Source organism: Equus caballus, chromosome 1, assembly GCF_041296265.1.
Source record: "Equus caballus isolate H_3958 breed thoroughbred chromosome 1, TB-T2T, whole genome shotgun sequence".
NCBI lineage: Eukaryota > Metazoa > Chordata > Mammalia > Perissodactyla > Equidae > Equus > Equus caballus.
In genome coordinates, this window is record NC_091684.1 from 33,344,883 (window position 1) to 33,363,232 (window position 18,350).

Below are 18,350 nucleotides of genomic sequence, written 5' to 3' on the forward strand. Positions count from 1 at the left end.
AACACACCATGTTTGCTTGTTCTTCTTGTCTAACAAGTGAAAGCAGGCAACTTCTCCGAAGAGACAAACTTCCTGCCACTGAATTCAAGGAGTATTTCCCACATAGGTCCTTTATAGATGAGACTTTGGGGAGCCAGAGGCATGAAGAAAGTCTTTTTCTGTAATTTCTTCAGAGCTTCTCTAGACCTCATAAAAGCTGAGAGGATGTCATTACATTTTAAAGGAGTGAGGATACTATTGGTGCCTTAATAATACTTTACATTGCAGAGGCCCCTCGGAGTTTTCAGAGTGCCTTCTCTGAAACATGTTAGTTGAGTCTCAGGACAGCAAAGGTGGTATTATGTTCAAGATGGGGAGGAGTTGAGAGGGATCTACACATTCAAGTAGGAAAGTCTGGGACCATCTCACTCTGTCAGGTGGGTTTCAGTGGTGCTTATGTCTGAGTTGGCATTTCCTTCGAAGGAAACTTTGAATCTGCTGCAGTGCTTGGACCCTGGCCCCAGTCTCTAGTGCCCTGTGGAAGAGGCCGACGTGGCTGGAAGAAACGTGAGCGCTGGTGCTGTCAGTCAGTGCCACCAGAATCACCCTGCAGAATGAATGGCGTCCTGTCTGACTTCCTGAAATGAATTAGATGCGGGGAGCTGATTCGTTTCAGGTGACAACACAACCAGACCTACTGGAAGGAATTGTTTCTATGGCCCTCTGGACACTGCAGAATGTCGCCCAGGTGCTGCCCAGTTAGTATCCCTCTCACTTGTGCCAAGCTGGTGCCAATGTAGCCAAAAGATTCCGTTGCTGCTTTTCTCTTCACCTCTCCTCCATTATCAAGTGCTTTCTCATTGTGGAAAATATGAAAATTCCTGAAAGATTGGAAAGAAGGAAGAAAAGAGGGATGGAGGGAAGAGCCACACACAATCCCACCACACATTTTCTTCCTACCTTTTTAAATGCCATTTTCTTTATGTAATTGATATCCTACACTATAAGATACATGATTTTATATCCTTCTTTTTTGCTTAACATAATTCGTGAGCTTTTACTTAAAACTCTTTGAAAATAATATTTTTAATATTTTTTCATCAGATTGTTTTCTGTTTTTCAGTGATAGAAAGGATGACTTAGCAGACGTCTTCATTCATTATCTTTGTACATTTTAAACATTAATTTTCCTCCTTAAGAGAGATTTCTAGAAGTACAATTATGTGGCCAAAGGTATGAACATTTTAAAGACTTTCTTTCTCTGTATATGGACACATGACTTTCCAGAAAGGTACCAGTTAATACTATTCTCAGTATCAAATGAAAGTTTCTGCCCTGCCTCACCTTCAAACATTTCCTGATTTGAAAATGTAAAATAGCAACATGTTATTCTTATTTGCATTTCCATGATGACTAGTGATGATGAATGCTATTTTATCTTTTTGGATGGGGAGGTAATTTGTATTTCTTCCTTTGTGAATTATCTACTTATTGGGCTTTGGGCACTTTTAAAGAGATTTCTATGACCTCTTCATATATTAAGAAGATTAACCCTTTGGCCTATTTATTTCAAAGTTTTAGTTTGAAATCAGATTTTGATTTACTGTTGGATATTTGCCATTGGTAACAGCTATATGGAGATGTAATTCACATAACGTAAGATTTACCCATCTAACGTATACAGTTCAGTAATTTTTTTAGTATGTTCACAGGCTTGTGCAACTGTCACCACAATCGATTCTAGAATATTTTCATCAACTCAAAAAGAAACCCCATGCTCTTTAGCTCTCACCATCCCCCTCCAAGTCTTTCAGCTCTAGGCTACCGCTCATCTACTTTGTCTCTGTCACTTTGCCTATTCTGGACATTTCATATTTTTGGAATCATAATCTGTGGTCTTTTGTGACTGGCTTCTTTCACGCAGCATGTTTTCAGTATTCATCCATGTTGTAGCATGTGTTGGTATTTTATTCTTTTTTTTTGTGGCTAAATAATATACCACATTTTGTCTATCCATTCATCAGTTGATGGACATTTGGGTTATTTCCACCTTTTGGCTCTTATGACTAATGCCTCTATAAGTATTACAATTTAGTTTTTAGGTTTTTAAAACTAGTTTACTAAAATTTTAATTCATGTCATCAACTCTATTGCTTGTTTGGATTATATTTCTTTTGATTGTTTAAGATTAACAAATCTTTTCCCAAACCAATAATAAAATTTTCACCTTTTTAATTTTCAAAATTTGTTTTATTTTATTTTTAATTTCAATCTATAATCCACCTAAATTTTATTTTGGAGTGTATGAGAATTAGGAAGAATCTAATTCTCTATCCCTCCACCCTCACCCCAAATAGCTCAGTTTTTCCAGCACCATCTGCTGAGTCATCCTTCTCACCGGCCATTTTCTTTATTCTGTACTGATTTTTTTTTTTTTAAGATTTTATTTTTCCTTTTTCTCCCCAAAGTCCCCCAGTATACAGCTGCATATTCTAGTTGTGAGTGCCTCTGGTTGTGCTATGTGGGACGCCGCCTCAGCATGGCCTGACGAGCAGTGCCATGTCTGCTCCCGGGATCCGAACCCGTGAAACCCCGGGCCACCAAAGTGGAGCACACGAACTTAACCACTTGGCCACGGGGCCAGCCCTAGTACTGATTTTTTTTTTGAGAAAGATTAACCCTGAGCTAACATCTGCTGCCAATCCTCCTCTTTTTGCTGAGGAAGCCTGGCCCTGAGCTAACATCCGTGCCCATCTTCCTCTACTTTATTATGTGGGACACCCACCACAGCATGTCTTGCCAAGCGGTGCCATGTCTGCACCTGGGATCCAAACTGGCAAACCCCAGGCCGCCAAAGCAGAACGTGTGAACTTAACTGCTGCGCCACCGGACCAGCCCCTATACTGATTTTTAATGCTTTCTTTATCACATATTAAGTTTTTATGAGAATAAAGCTTGATTTTTGAACTGTCTATTGTATTTAGTTGCTCTGTTTAATTTTTTATAAATTTAATATAAAATAAGACTACCCTTTTTTGTGTTTTAAACTTTAGTAGGAGACATAATACCTATAGAAATGGAATTTTCCTAGATAGAAAAGTTGAATATTATAAAGAAGAACATGGTTGCAACCACAATTGAAAATTCAATGCAAGGAGGGGTGTACAGCTTCTGCTCTCAATTTTATTTGAAAACTGAGGAAAGTTTTCCCCATGATTATTGATTTAGTCAGGTTTTCTACAAATATTGAGACAATTTTGGTAATTTACATTTTTCTATAAAAATTCTATTGAAAATTTCAAAATTCCTAGCATAGAATTTTCATATCAGTGTGTCTCTAAAAATTCTTCTCTGTATCTGTCCTTGTCATCTCTTTCTCACTTGGCTTATTTGTATTTTCTCTGTTCCTTTCTGAATTATATTTACTAGGGCTTTGACTCTTTGGTCAGCAGACGAATGGGTCAGTAAACTGGCAGAAATGAAGAACTTTTTCTTTGTTGAGGCCGTGGTAGACTGTCCTGTGCATCTGTCCCAAGGAGATTATACTGTATAGTAATCGGCAAGGTTGGGTGCCCGCCACCCCAGCCACGCAGGATAGTGTCGAAACAATTCTGGAGTAATGAGTAGTTCTGGGAGCTTCTTGCAGTTTTAAGGAACTGATGGAATGTTTTAAGTCAATGGGGCTATTTTCTCATCCAGGAAGAACCTCAGAAATGAAAACATGGGATGTCCAGGCATCTAATAAAAAAAACTTGAAACTTGACGTGATGTTACCCAATTATTAAGAAGAAAAAGATTAATTATCACTGATCTTTTTGGCTCTTTCCTTCACTGGCTCCTGGGGTGGGTGGGGGTTGCTTGGGTGGCGTGTACGGCTCTGTCCGTGGGGGTGGGCCTGGCCATATTAGAAATAAAAGATCAAGGAGGGAAGGGTGTGGGGAAGGGCTGATCTGGTGGAGAAAATGGCAGCCTTTGGTTAATTTGGCTTGGAGAGCAGGGAGGGGAGGAGACCACTGCACTTAGCTTTTGCAGGGGGATAATTCGCGTTGAGGGAGAGGGGAGTCAGGAGGATTGGAAAGGAAAGGAGAGGTATAGGAGATTGATGGCTCTGATGCCTGGCGAAAAAGAGTCTCATCCTCCATGGAACTCCCAGGTTCCTCTGCCCCGTGTCTTAGCACTAAATTCTGCCTGGATTCCTGTTGTGCAAACAGGGTCAGAGACCTGGCTGCTGCACTCAGCTGGGCCTACTGGAATAGAGTGTCTTGGGAGAAATCACGGAGAGGGGAAGAGCAGCAGGAGTACGTTCTTCACTGCCCATCACACTCTGGGGCTGTGTGTAGACATAGCTCAGCACAGATGTCAGGCTCTAGGATGGGATCCCTGTCCAAGGCTGTGGGGCTTTTAAGCTGCATATCTGGCAAGGCTCAACCCTCCCTAAGATGAGCAGGTTCTGGAGGTCCTTGTCTCACAGGTATAGCAGTAGGACATGGTGGCGCCTTGGTGCCCTAGCCCTGCTCCCCGACCTCAGCCTTCATGGTTATGGGAGCACAGCCTCTCCCCTGGCATGAACTGGGGTCTAGGGTACAAGTCTGTGGTTACAGCTTTCTGTGGAACATATCAGTGGCCTGACCCACTGACTGCCCAGCGTTCTATAAGGACTGTTTGCCATGAGCTCTGCAGGAGGCCAGCTCCTTTCTAGGAAAGCCAGGCTGCAGGAGTCAGCCAAGCTAACCTTTACCTGTCACCCCAGCCACCTTTTAGATTGTGGGCTCCCTGAAGGAAGGATTGATGTCTGATTCATCCTTATGTCCTCTCAGGGCCTAACACGTTTGGCTGGCTCTGTCAGTGGTTTAGGAATGAAGAAGAGCAAGCCCAAGAAAAGGACTGGGTGAAGCTTTGCTCTCCTCTTAACAATTCTTGACCATTTTATCCTTCTTGGAGGTTATCTGATGAAGCTTTGGACTATCTCCCGGAAAGCATAGGCAAACACACACACACACGTGCACACACAGAATCTTGCACACAGGTAGCCTATCAAATGATGGACCTTGGCCGAGAGTCCCTACCTTAGAGCTCTGGTCCGTTCCACTTACACCATCTCTCAGCATCATCTCATTCTATGCCACGCCCCACACATCTGCACACCCCTGCTCACCTGCTGTGAATCTGTGCATACTCTAATCTTCCCACAGTAGAGCTGTTGGCTGTGGCACTGAGCTTGACCTGGTTACACTGATCTAAGATTTGTTGAAAATGGTTGCTTTTCATTGTTCCTCCAGAGGGGGTACATTGGCTCGCCATGACCTTGAGGAATAGTGGCTTCCCGGACAGCACAGGTTTTACTTGATGTTCAAAGGATGACCTTTAAGTGGACAGCCCATTCTTGACCCCACCTTAGGAGAAGGCACCTCCTTTTCTCACAACCCCCAAAGCCAGCCCTGCAAGAAGTCTGGAGGTAAAGCTTTACACGCCTATTGGTTGAGACTAGACTTGCCTCAGACAGCAGCCTGTGTCAGACTTTTTGGCTTTCCCCTCCACCATCATCCTCTTGCTGTCACCCTATCCATGTGGCCTACATGGTGGTTGACTTTTCCCCCATTAGATCCTCTTTCATGATTTCCTGAGTCACTCCCTTCAGCTTGTATTTGTTTGACATTCAGAGCCATTTCCTATTTGGTAATGTTTGGGGCCTGCATGGGGTGGAACGTGCGCACAGTTCTTCCTTCTGTTCCCGTTCAGCCGTTTTCTCTATCTTCCAGATTCTGGCTGTGACTCAGTCACTGACACTGAGACCGAGGACGAGAGGGTCCTTCCCTACTCGAAGCAGCAGAGCCTGCCGCCGGAGACTTCGCCTGGGAACCTGATGGTGGTGCAGCCGGACCGCATTCGCTGTGGGGTAGGCACTCCCGGGGCTGGGGGATCCATGTCAAAACAGGGGCTTTGGGTTTTTCAATGCATGTGTTGTGGTAAGAGGAGCGGGGTTCTCCTATTGCACCTCAGTATAATCCTAGCCTTCCCATGGGGTTTCCCCTGTACATTAGCTGCCCTGGGAACCCCAGTGCCTGAGCCTTGGGCACACCTCACTCCTTTAAGTCAAAGAGAGACGAACCCTGGAATGTATGTGTTATCAATCTAAGATTTTAGTTCATGAATCAAAAATTTAGAACATGTGGGAGACCAGCAGACATGAGCATTACAAGACACTTCTGCCAACCCTGAGTTAGAGTCCTGGGTCTGTTCCTGCCTGCCTAGCACTTAGAGGAAGGAGAGGTGGGCATTTTGAGACCTTACTTCTCTGTCAACTGGACACTGGCATGACCCAAAGGAGTACCTGGAAGCTTGATGGCTGAAATTTGCTAACCAGTAGTGCTTTCTAAAGGGATAAGATTAATGCCTAAGCATAATGTGACTAACGTCTTCAGCAGTGGGACATATATTAACAGGTGACACGGATGTGATGGACAACTGAGGAGCCATTTTCATTTGAATCCTACCATAGTATTGATAGTTTTCCATTATATTTCCTTTCCTGATGAAAAATGTGTGATATTAGTTCAGAGCAGCAAAATGCTTCCCTGTGGACACAAGCCCTTTGCTAAGATTGCCACTGTGGGCTCCTTGAGACAAGAGGGTGTGAGAGCTGTGGCAATGGGAAGTACTAGCTTCCTTGCGCTTGTGAGTGGTTTTCTGTGCAGCCTGAGGCTACGAGGCATTGGGCAAGGACTCCCTATGTGGGCGTTGCAAACTGCTGCTTTGGGCTGGTTTGAACTCATGGACATATTTGGTTTGGACTGCGCAGTGTTTTAAGAATTAGGCATGAAAATCTGAGATCAGGTTGGTGGGTGCCTGGGGTGAGGAGATTTGGAACTACAGAATGATGCCCTTCGCATGCCTCTCTGATTTCCAGGCTTCCGTTCCTTCTCTCATCCTGGCTCCCCACTAACCCAGGATTCTCCTTGTTGCCTACTCTAGGTCTCTGGGTCCTAGCATGGCTGGGCTGGAGTTGGGTCCTGGCTGTCAACAGGGGAGACACACTCATTCTCTTGGGCTCCCCATGCTCCCTGGGAGAAGGAGCAGGTGGGACAGGGCTTGGCCTGCAGCAGGAACCTGGTCAACCACAAACTCATTGCACTCAGCCTAGCAGCCTCCAGGAGCCAGAACATGCCCCTCCCTTGCCATGTGAAATCACGGCCCTTGTCATGAGGGGCTACTACTATAAGGACTTTATAGCAGAATCTTAGGATGAGCACTTGGGGATTCACTACGGCCAGAAATCTCTCTGTTTCCCCTGTTTTTTGGGGGGCCTATCCTTACCAGTTCAAAGTCTTGAAAGGACCATTCTCCAGCTTAACTAGCACGGTAAAACGACATAATCCCATTTGGCAGGTTCAGCAAGAGATCTCAAAAATAGCTGTTATAAAATAGCTGTTCAGGTTGCTCACTACCTTGGAAAAATTAATCCTTCAATAAATTTTATTTATTTATTTATTTATTTTTTTGTCCATAAAACAACAGAAGGTTTTTGGTTTGGGGAACAGCATAAGTTGCAGAACCCGAGAGGGCTTCTCCAGGCTGGTGCCTCTCACGCTGTGATGTGCATGCGTCACCCAGGGGTCTTGGTAAAATGCAGACTCTGGTTCAGAGAGTGCAAGAAGGGCCTGCGATTCTGCATTTCTAACGAGCTTCCAGGGTATGCCCTTGCTGCTGGTCCCTTGGCCTCAGTTTGAGTAGCAAGGCTAGTCTAAAACTGCTCCTTCAACTATCTGTGGTGAAGAATATTTTTGCTTTCTCTAAATTTTCAATTCTGCCATGGACCAATGCTTTTGTAAAATACAATAAAGACAGAAATGCCATAAAAATGAAATAAAAAGACATATAAAATACAAGCCCAAGGTTTTTAATAAAATTATTTTTAGGTTCAGCAGACATAAATTACTCCATCAAATTGCTATAAAGGTTTATAAATAAATGTTCACTCTCGGTTTTTCTACCTTGTCTTGTTGGGACCCGTGGCAAACAGTCACTGCTCAGCACTGGACCACAGACCCCACTCGGCTCCGGAACAGCCTCCCTAGACAGAGCTGGGGCCACAGGAGCCGGGCAGACCCTCTGGCCCAGCACCCTAATAGGGGCCCCAGGATGGAGAGGGGACGATGACTGGTCTTCTGTTCCAGGCAGAAACCACTGTCTACGTCATTGTGAGATGTAAGTTGGATGAGAGGGTGACGACAGAAGCAGAATTTTCTCCTGAGGATTCTCCCTCCATAAGGGTGGAAGCCAAGCTGGAGAATGAGTACACCATTTCCATGAAGGCTCCCAGTAAGTAGCCCTGTTTACCTCCGGAAATTGGGCATCGTGTTTGGGAAGAGGCCTCCTCTTGCTTTCTTTTACCTGTCCTGTCTTTATTCAGCAACTGAGAAAAGCGACATGTTGCAGAAACATAGATATATCATGGGGGAAAAATGGATATATTAAAATGTTATCATTATAAAGTTCACATATTAACATTTTTTGAAATTAGAGGAAAATAGGCAAAAAGTCATCTGACACCCTACCACTCAGTCTCATTTGCCTTTGTTCATAATCTTTAAAAATATAGTTGTTCCGATAGTATCTATTACCTTATATTCTATTTCTCTCTATGTAATCTTGATTTATTCTCTCCCCTCCATTTACCCTGTGATATTAGAGACTTTGTAACTTTCCATTTTATAACATATTTTTTCTATTGCAAAAGTAATGTGTGTTCAATACAGAAAACTTGAAGACTACAGTAACCATAAAAGAAAGTAGGTAGAAAATTACCCATATGCTCATCCCAAGGGAAATCACTGATTTCTGTATTTTTCCACATCTGTGTTCATAGCTTCATATTGTTTTGTAGCCCACTTTCATTACCTGGAAATACACTATGAGTATTTTCATGTTAATAAATATTCTTTTACAATGTGATCCTTAATGGTTGCAAGGTAATCTGTTGCATAGATGCACCATAATTTATAAGACTAGTTCTTTGTGTTAGACCTGTATCTTATAGCTATAATTTTTGAAGCTGTGTCATACTCAGTTGAATAGAAGTAACATCTTTTAAATTTCATTTCCTCATTGTCACATATTTATATGATTTCTGATTTCTGATTGTTTTAAATTATGATATATTGAGCATCTTTATGCATGCAGAGGTTTTCTTCTTTTGTATTTAGGATGATTTCCTCAAGATGGAATCCCTGAAACAATGGATATTTTTAAGGGTCCTGAAAAATAGTGCTTAATTGCTTTCTGAAATATTACTACTATCAAGTTTATTTGCCATCTACTATCACCGACGCTAGCCGTTACCATTTTAAATATTTTTGCTAATTTGATACATTTTAAAAAAGTAGCCCATCGTTTTAATTTGCATTTCTTTGATTACTAGTGAGGTTGAATATTTTTCCATGTTCTCTACTTGTCGCATTTCCTCTTTTGTGAATTGAATCTTTGTGGTTGATGTATTTTTAATTTTTTCTTTCCCCCTCAAAACCCCTTCCTGTGGTGTAGAGCGAGAGCACCCAGGGAGAGAGCATAGTAATGACAGCCGCAGAGCAAGTGAATCAATTCTGCTGGCCCGGTGTGGCGGAAGCACGGAGTTCTACATGCCAGGATCCTCCCACCTTCTGGTGACCACTGGCCTTTATATAAAGTACTTAAACTCAACTCTTCTTCCTGTTTATTGCAGCACTAGGCCTACAGTAGAGAACAAAACAGATGCAAATCTTCCAAAAATTAAATTGCAGACCCAATGAGGATAATTCCTCTGACTCAGAGGCCTCCCGTGGGCTAGTCTGCTCACCTTCTACTTCTATCCTTTCCTCACTTCCCTATCTCCCAGCTCACCTCCAAGATCTTTCTTCCAGCCCCCAATTAATTTCTTCACCGTTAAGAGGAATCCATGAACACTTTGCCCTGGACCCTTGTTCTTCCCGGGCACTTTCATAGTATCTTTTCTTCTGTTCAGACCTTTCATCTGGGAATGTTTCCCTGAAGATATATTCCGGGGATTTAGTGGTGTGTGAAACCGTTATCAGCTATTATACTGACATGGAAGAAATTGGGAATTTGTTGTCCAATGCCGCAAATCCTGTGGAGTTCATGTGTCAGGTAAGGATGTTGAAAGGAAACCTGAGTTTTCTGGATGTGTAGTTTCTGCTCACGCTTCATCAGCCTTGAATCTGCTGGATGGGAGATAGCAGGGTTTAAAATCTATCTTCCCTTTTGTATTTAGGCCTTTAAAATTGTGCCCTACAACACAGAGACGCTTGATAAACTGCTAACTGAGTCCCTGAAGAACAACATCCCTGCAAGCGGACTGCACCTCTTTGGAATCAACCAGTTGGAAGAAGAAGATATGATGACAAGTAAGTCAATAGTCAAACCTCGGGAAACCCACAGTGGGTTGATTCCAGTTTGTTGGTTTCACCATCCAGGCAGGCTGTGCTCATATTTTCTGCTGGTTCCTGCTCTACACTTCATCCTGTGAGAAGGATTTATTCTTCGCTGGCTAGCCAGAGATTCTTCCAAATTGTAAATCTGAATAACTCACTCCCTTGCTAAAAACCCTTTGTGGTTCTCACTTGCCTTCCAGATAAAGTCCAAACTCCTTAACCTGTTTATAAGCCCTTGCTAGGGGGCTCCTGCTGCGCTTCTGCCCTCATCTCTCTCCCCTCTCTTCCCTGGCTTCCGTGCTCTGCTCTAGGGATGGCATGAACTTCTTTCGCCCAGTGAAAGTTCCGGCCTGCCTCTTGCCACGTCAACTCATGGGAATCCAGTTTCTTCCTCTCCTTTTTGGTTGCCGTTCACCTGGCTGGCTTCTCTTCGCCTCCCTGCAGCAGCTTAGGTGGCACTTCCTCAGGAAGTCCTGCTTGAACCTTTGGTAGGTCCCATCTGTGTGCCACAGACTCCCCTAGCATCTTGGGTGTCTTCTGTCCTAGCACTCCTCAGCGGTGTCTGTCTGCTTTGCTAGGCTGTCAGCTCAGTGAGGACTGGGGCTGTGTCTGGGTGGCTCTTGTAGGCTCGGAAAAATATTTGTTTGATGAGGGAGGAGTGGTCTTGTGTGCACTGTGACATGCTGGGAGCTGGGAGCACCACTTGCATGGGGATGGTGCCTCGTGTGCTGGACAGGATGCTTGTTATGGTGCTTCTGTGGGCACCACTCTTCCTTCATGCCATGGTTGCACTATACAAATGGGATCAAGTCTCTGCTTACCCTCTGCCTGCATTCCATCCTTCCATAGCCTAAGAGAACCATAAGGATGAGGTTATATTTCCTTTAAGTCCTTCTCCTGGGGGCATTCTCTCGTTGCTTCTCCCTATTTTCCTACTGAGGAATGTTCTTAATCACTTCCAGCAAGTGTATATATTCTCTGTTCTTAAAATCGGGGCTCAGAAGGGAGTTTTTCATAGCCTGACAATGTGGGATCTTGGGGACATTAGCAGATCCTTTATCCCAAGGATCATATACTGGTGAACAGGGAGCTGGGTTTGTCTTATCAAAAAAAAATAAATATATGTGTTAAATATGTATATAAATACATAAAAGTATATGTATGTATACATATACGTATCTCTATATACGTATCATTGTTGAATTTAGAAATCAACTTTTATGAAAACGACAAAAAGATTTCTCCCCCAACTCCACAACACAAACATGTCTGTTTTCTTGGTTGAGTTTAACTTGCTGTAGTTAGGAGATATTAGGAGGAGGAGGGGGTCATGGGGATCCAAGGACTCTCAGGAGTACTTTGTTTCCCGTGAGTCAGAGGGTTGATGGACATCCTGGGGTTTATGTGTGTTAATACCAACATTCAAAACCTGTCCTAAACAGGAAACTCACAAAATACCATCTTATTAATCCTCCCAGTTCCCTTTGAGATAGTCTGGAAATATTTTCTAGTTCAAAACTGAGGGCCATGAAAAGACTAAGTAACGTACCCAGGACCACTTGGCATAGTTTACGAAACTGGGACTAACAGCTAAGAAGATGGCGTTCTTTCTTTCAATCAGCACAAAACAATTGTTTCAAAGTGCTCTGAAATTTACAGAGAAGGTCAAAACATGATTCCTGTTTTACTTTGTGGCTACTATTTAAGCCTTTAGAAAATCAGCACATTTTGAATTAGTATTATTTCTCAGGATTCTCCAATCCTTTTAGAGAAAGAAGGTAGGATACTAATTATTAGATTTGCTAATTAATTAACATATCATTTCTTCTGTCATCTGAGGGTATAATCTTCAGTGGTGAAGGAAGCTGTCAGATGTTAGAGCCATCAACCAGGAAGTAATGATTGAGTGCCAGCTGGATGCCATGCTAGGCTTACCAGTTCTGTCTCTGTGAACAAGGATGCCCTGTGCCTTCATTTTCATCTGTCCATTAAGTTTTCCTTGACAATTTTTCAGATCAGAGGGATGAAGAGCTGCCCACCTTGTTGCATTTTGCTGCAAAGTATGGACTGAAGAACCTCACTGCCTTGTTGCTCACCTGCCCGGGAGCCCTACAGGCATACAGTGTGGCTAACAAGCATGGCCACTACCCCAACACCATTGCCGAGAGACATGGCTTCCGGGACCTGCGACAGTTCATCGACGAGTATGTGGTAAGGTCATACCGGTCAAGGCGGGAGAGCCCCAGGGTTGGAAATGCACTGTGTGGTCCTAGGGCTGCCTTTTCACCAAAGACGTGGTTGGATTTCATCTCCACCGGGTGCCTCTTCTGGCAGGGCCTGTATGTGTGGGCTTAAGAGATGATCCCTGGGGTCACGTGGACCTGGATCCAAATTCCTGTACCAAAACTTATCAGCCACGTGACTTGGGGCAAATCATGTACCCTCTCTCTCAGTTTCCTGCTGTGCAGAAGTAAGATAATAATAGTTCTACCCATAGGGTTGTCTTGAAGGATAAAAGGAAATAATATATGTAAAGCACGGAGGTCCACCCTCAAAGAATTTACGGAGACATTTATAGAGTGACGCTGCTGAAGGTTACTGCTGATCCCTCTTCCCCAGTCACCTCCCCACCTGCCTCCAAGGCACCGTGGTGGGAGGCTGCCTGCTGTGTCACCTGCTGTCAGGCCCAGGTGAACTGTGTTAGAATTCGTTCCTTCCTTAGCAGAGACCACAATAAAGCTCTGCACCTAGGGCTTCAGGGGGGCCACTGTGAGGCCCCACCTCTGCTGGCAGCTTGTTTCCCTTTCTGAGCCTCTGCCCTTCTTGAGGTAGATATGCCCAGTTTATCTGCTCACCTCAGTTGGAACCTCCAGATCCTCCTTGATTGTTGACTTCTGGGTCCTTCTTTGAGTGTAATCTCATCCTATGCCTAGGCTTTATTCCATGCCCTGGTATTGCTTCCATTGTCTTGGAGGCACCTGCCCTTCCTGACTCCACCTTTTTCTGGTTTTCCTCCATCTTCACAATTCACAGCGGGGATGCGAGAATATCTCAGCCTCTCGTATGGGGCTGTGGCCTCAAAAGTAACGATAAACACAACCCAGTCTTGCTTTCAACTTTCAGACAGGCATGAGCCTGATGCTGCCCCAGAAACTTAGCTCTCTGCTATGTATTTGACGTTCTACAGGGCAGTGAGTCACCGCGGCATGGAGAGGGAGCTTCCCAAAGTTTTGGGGTGATTAAGTCTGTTGAATGAATAGAACAGCCTGAGTGTCTCTTTTGGGCATTATTGACATAAATGAAGCTAAAAGATGCTCACAGTCCTGGAATATTTACTCAGCTTTACTTTGAAGTCACAAATGTATAAAATGCTATGTTTCATTTCCATGCCAACAGTTTTTATTAAGGACATACTGTGTTCATAGTAATAACTACTATTATTTGAATTTATTTGGTTGGCAAAGGCATCATCTCATTTAATCCTCACCGCAATCCTTTAAGGTTGATGGTGTTATTATCTCTCTGAGGAAAAGGGCTTAGAAGGCAGAGTACTTGTGCCTAGGTCACACACTAGTAAGGGCAGACAGGATTTGAACCTAGTTTGATGCTGAAGCTGGGCTTGTTATTCTACTCTGTCTAACAGGGAAGTTTAAAGACGTACTTTCAGTTTGCACTGAAGTTAGTCTGGTTCACATTTCTCATATCTGCTTTCATCTCCGGCTATAATCACCTTCAACCAAAGCATCTTCAGCTTTGCTACCAAAAGGTTGTCCCTACATGTTGTTTATGACCTCAAAGAACTGTCCCATTTCCTCGTTCCACCACATCAAAACCAAATGCCACAACTTGAGTCTCCAACACTTCACAGCTGTCACCTGATCCACTCCTTGGGTCCTCTCAGGAAATCAATAGAGTGTCATTAGCAGATTAGTTCTCTTGGGGTAGTGATGATGAAAATGAGGATTTTTGTGGGTTGATGCTGAAATAAGGATTGTGAAACACCAGAGTTTCTTGCCAGGAAAAGTTGTGCAGAGGTTTCGGAGAAGCAGCTCCCTGGCTTCACGATCACCTGGAGGTGGAATGATGGAGGCAGCCTGTCTGACTTCAGGGCGCTTCATCCAAGACCATCTCTCCTCTTGGGCACACAGGATATAAGAGGGAGGGGGCCACTCTGGAGACGTGCACTGTCAGGCACCTTGGAGCAGCCTGCTGAGAGGAACAGGGACTAGAGAATCAAGTTCCTAAGGGATCTCTGACTACTCCTAAGTGCAAGAACACCTTGGCTACAGCCCTATTTAGTCTATTTGAATTTCCATGTGGCTGGTCAGTAAGGGTTACACCCTTGTGTGTCTTTGGTTCCCTTTTGAGGAATCACTAGGGTGTAGTAAAAGGTCAGAAGCCAGGATTACAGGCCCTTGAGTAAGGCACTAGATTTTTCTGAGCTTTGGTTTTCTCATCTGTGAACTAGGGAATAGCAAACCTTTCTCAAGCAGTGGTGGCAAGGATGACATGCGATCATATCGAGGCAAATACCTAGCATGATACCTGGCACGTAACAGGTGCTCATGAGAAGGTTTTAAATCTGTGTCCTGTAGTCATTGAACGTTTAACGAGTATCTCCTGCGTGCGTGACTCTGCGCTTAGGGTTGGGGGAGGATACAAAGATTAAAACATAAAACAAACCAAAAAAGGCTCGAAGACTGGCCTCAAGGAGCTTTCAGTCTGGAGGGAAATATAGACGTACACACACAGTTGCAACCCTGACCCAGGTGGACCTTTACCTGGCTGTCACCAGCTCACTCAGGGGCCTAACTCTACCCAGAAAGCCGGGCTGTCTCAATGTGCCTGTGGGTCCTGTCTTCTCTTCCAGGAAACCGTGGACATGCTGAAGAGTCACATTAAAGAGGAACTGATGCAAGGGGAGGAGGCCGACGCTGTGTATGAGTCCATGGCCCACCTTTCCACAGACCTGCTCATGAAATGCTCCCTCAACCCTGGCTGTGATGAGGAGCTGTACGAGTCCATGGCTGCCTTCGTCCCAGCTGCCACCGAAGATCTCTGTAAGTAGCACAGCCCAGTTCTGCTTCCATCTTTCTGCTGACAAACAGCTTTCTGCCTTCTGGTATATGGGGGGAAGTCCCTTTCTTACCCCCACCTCAGAGAGATAAAGATCCTGTTTTACACAAAGTTAGATCTGTCATCATGTGCTGTGACAAGCAGAATCCTTCTCCAAACTTCCTCTGTTCTGACCACTGTGTGACTGGAAAGTTTAAGCTAGGGCCTGGAAGTCAGAGTCGATGAAGGCATTGCCTCATGATCTGAGAAGTTAAATTGGTGGCTCTCAGCCTTGTCAGTCCCAACGGGCCCTTTTTATAGCAGGTATTTTTTAGTGCCCCCTTTACTACACTGCCACGAGATTCATGTATAATATAACCTACCTATATATGAAATTTTTAGAAATCAAAAATATGCCCTAATTGAAATAGAAAAGAGAACTAAAAGGAGAGAAAGTTCTCAGGCACTTGAGGACATGATGGAGTAGTCGGACGCAGACACCTACACTCAGAATCACTGCCACTGTCATGACCTCAGATGCTGACTGACACCTATCTATTGTATTAGGGACCTGGGTACTGCCAGCAACACTGGCATCAGCACCTGGATTTTCCTAAATGGGAACGATTCTTCACACTCTCCTCTCCGTTTTCATAGTGATTGAATTCCTGGAAAATTCAATATATATTAAAACCATGCAAAAATACAAGTTGTACTTACATATGAAGAGGTTTAGTTTCTAGGCTCAGAAAATTATAAGCAGGTTTCTTTTTTGTAACCTGATTTTATTGGATTAATATATAAAAAACTTATTTCCAAAATATCATATGTCCAGGACATGATTTTTCTTGTAAATTGCTTAACAAATTTTCCCTGTTTTTGGTTATCTTAATTGTTTTTTTTCCAATAGCAAAAGCAATACACTATTACAAAAAAGTGAAATAAAATAGAAATGTATAACTGAGTCATTAAAAGTCCATATGACTCCACCTACCCAACCAATGTAGCACTTGTAATAGTTTGGGGGGTATATTTGTCTATATTTTTCCTTGTACCTGCTGATATTAAATAAAAAATATACACACATACGTATACATATACATAAATATGTATCATAAGTGGTTATTTTGTTTACCTCTATGTATGTCTAGTGAAATATTTAAAAGTCATTAGGGACACAAAACACTTCATTGTGCAGGGCTGTCCCAGACACTGCAAGATGTCTAGCATCTTCCTCCCTTCTGCTAAATGCCAGTAGTGTCCCTCCATCATGGTGACAACCTGAAACACCTGCATAGATTTTCCAAACACCCCCTAGAGGGCAGTGCTGCTCCCCTTGAGAACAGTTGTCTTAAATAATGTTGGATTTCCATGCATAGACCATACCAGGGGTGAAACAGATGGATAATACGTTAGGCCCCATAAGAGCCTTCTTAATGTGTTACCACCACTTTTTATCAAATGAAACACCGCCTAAGACTTAGCTCTCCTTCCCTCTGGTCTGATTAATAGATTCAAGAAAGACAGGATAAATACGCATGAACATATCAGCTCTATTGATGGAGGGCTTTCTGGAATGGGCTAGATTGAATGTTACCAACTTGCAGCCTGAGAAGACAGTGGCACCTTGGGCCCACAGGGCCTTCGGCCTGGTTTCCCCATCTGTGGACAGAAAACCAGGCACCAAGAGGGTGCCTTGGAGCAGGAAGTGCAGGTGGGTCAGGGGGCCAGATGCCCTGACACCAGCAGGGCCTTTGACTCTGCAACCCCAGCACCTGGAAGGTTTGGTCCAGTGTTGTTAGGTACTTGCCAGTCAGATTGGCTGCTCCTCTCGGGGAAGGGGAAGAAAAGAGAAAGAGCAGTAGATGCTCTGTTCCAGCACCTAACTAGAAGGACTGGAAGCACTGGTGGAAGCTCTTCCCAAATGAGCCGTGACCCAGCAGGGAGGTGAGGAGAGAAGGTGTTATCCCCACCATCCACATCTTCTATCTCACTGAATCCTTAAAGCAATAGTACAAGGATGCTCTTATTAACTTGCACTTTACAAATGAGGAAACTGAGGCACAGAGAGATTAAACAACTTTCCGAAAGTCTCACAGCTAATGAGTGAGGGAGCCCAGGTTTGAACCCACGTCTCTCTGTCTCTAGGACCATATTCTTTATTTTGTGCCAGAAATTTCCATCTAATGCTTCAAATTTCAGTCGTGATTTCTTTTAGAGAAACCATCCGGCACCTACACCATGCTTCCTCTTTCTGGGGCCCAGACATTATCTCACAAAACAGCCTCTGGTGCCCCCTGCCCTTATACATCCATCCATCTCTCCATGTACCCAAGAAGCATTTCTGGAGCATCTACTATGTTTCAGCTACTTGCCTCTCCTGGATGTTGGGGAGACAAGGAGGGCCAAGACACAGTCCTTGCCAATCTGTAACAGAGATCCACTCACAAAAGAACATTTGGAGAACAATCGGCACCCACATGGGAAGCCAAACACTGTGCATCATGATTTCTGCCCTGTGTCCTTATTACGGGGCAGTTGAATGATTAAAGAGTCTCCCACTTTACTGGCAGTTTAGTGTTGACAGAGAGCCTTAACACCTGTTATCCCCCTGGACGCTCCAGCACATGAAATTCCCCACCACATCAGTGGAGAACCGTGGGGCATGCTAGTGGCAGCCATCCCATTACTCCTGGGTGCCGGGCCCCTCACAGAGTGAACTGTGAGCCTCTCCAGCATTTCCCAAAGCAGTGGAGTGATGGAGCCAGGCTGGTTTGTGGCCAGTTTGCAACTTGTAAAGTTACATGGGGTCAGGGGGATTCTGGTTGCCGTGGAGCTAGAAGGAGGCCACCGACCAGTAGGCTGTAGAATTTGGCTGCTTTGGGGATGGGA

General features: G+C 44.1%; 1 protein-coding gene across 4 annotated transcripts in view; it reads left to right on the forward strand.

Moving 5' to 3' along the window:
- Positions 1-18,350, forward strand: part of PIK3AP1 (phosphoinositide-3-kinase adaptor protein 1) — a 112,082-nt gene that overhangs the window by 46,999 nt on the left and 46,733 nt on the right. For all 4 annotated transcript variants that reach the window (XM_023641711.2, XM_023641719.2, XM_070223587.1 and 1 more), the window contains 6 exons: positions 5,739-5,875; positions 8,154-8,298; positions 9,977-10,119; positions 10,244-10,376; positions 12,418-12,614; positions 15,274-15,463. In XM_023641711.2, the coding sequence (XP_023497479.1) occupies positions 5,739-5,875; positions 8,154-8,298; positions 9,977-10,119; positions 10,244-10,376; positions 12,418-12,614; positions 15,274-15,463 (945 nt within the window). The remainder of the gene's footprint in view (positions 1-5,738; positions 5,876-8,153; positions 8,299-9,976; positions 10,120-10,243; positions 10,377-12,417; positions 12,615-15,273; positions 15,464-18,350) is intronic.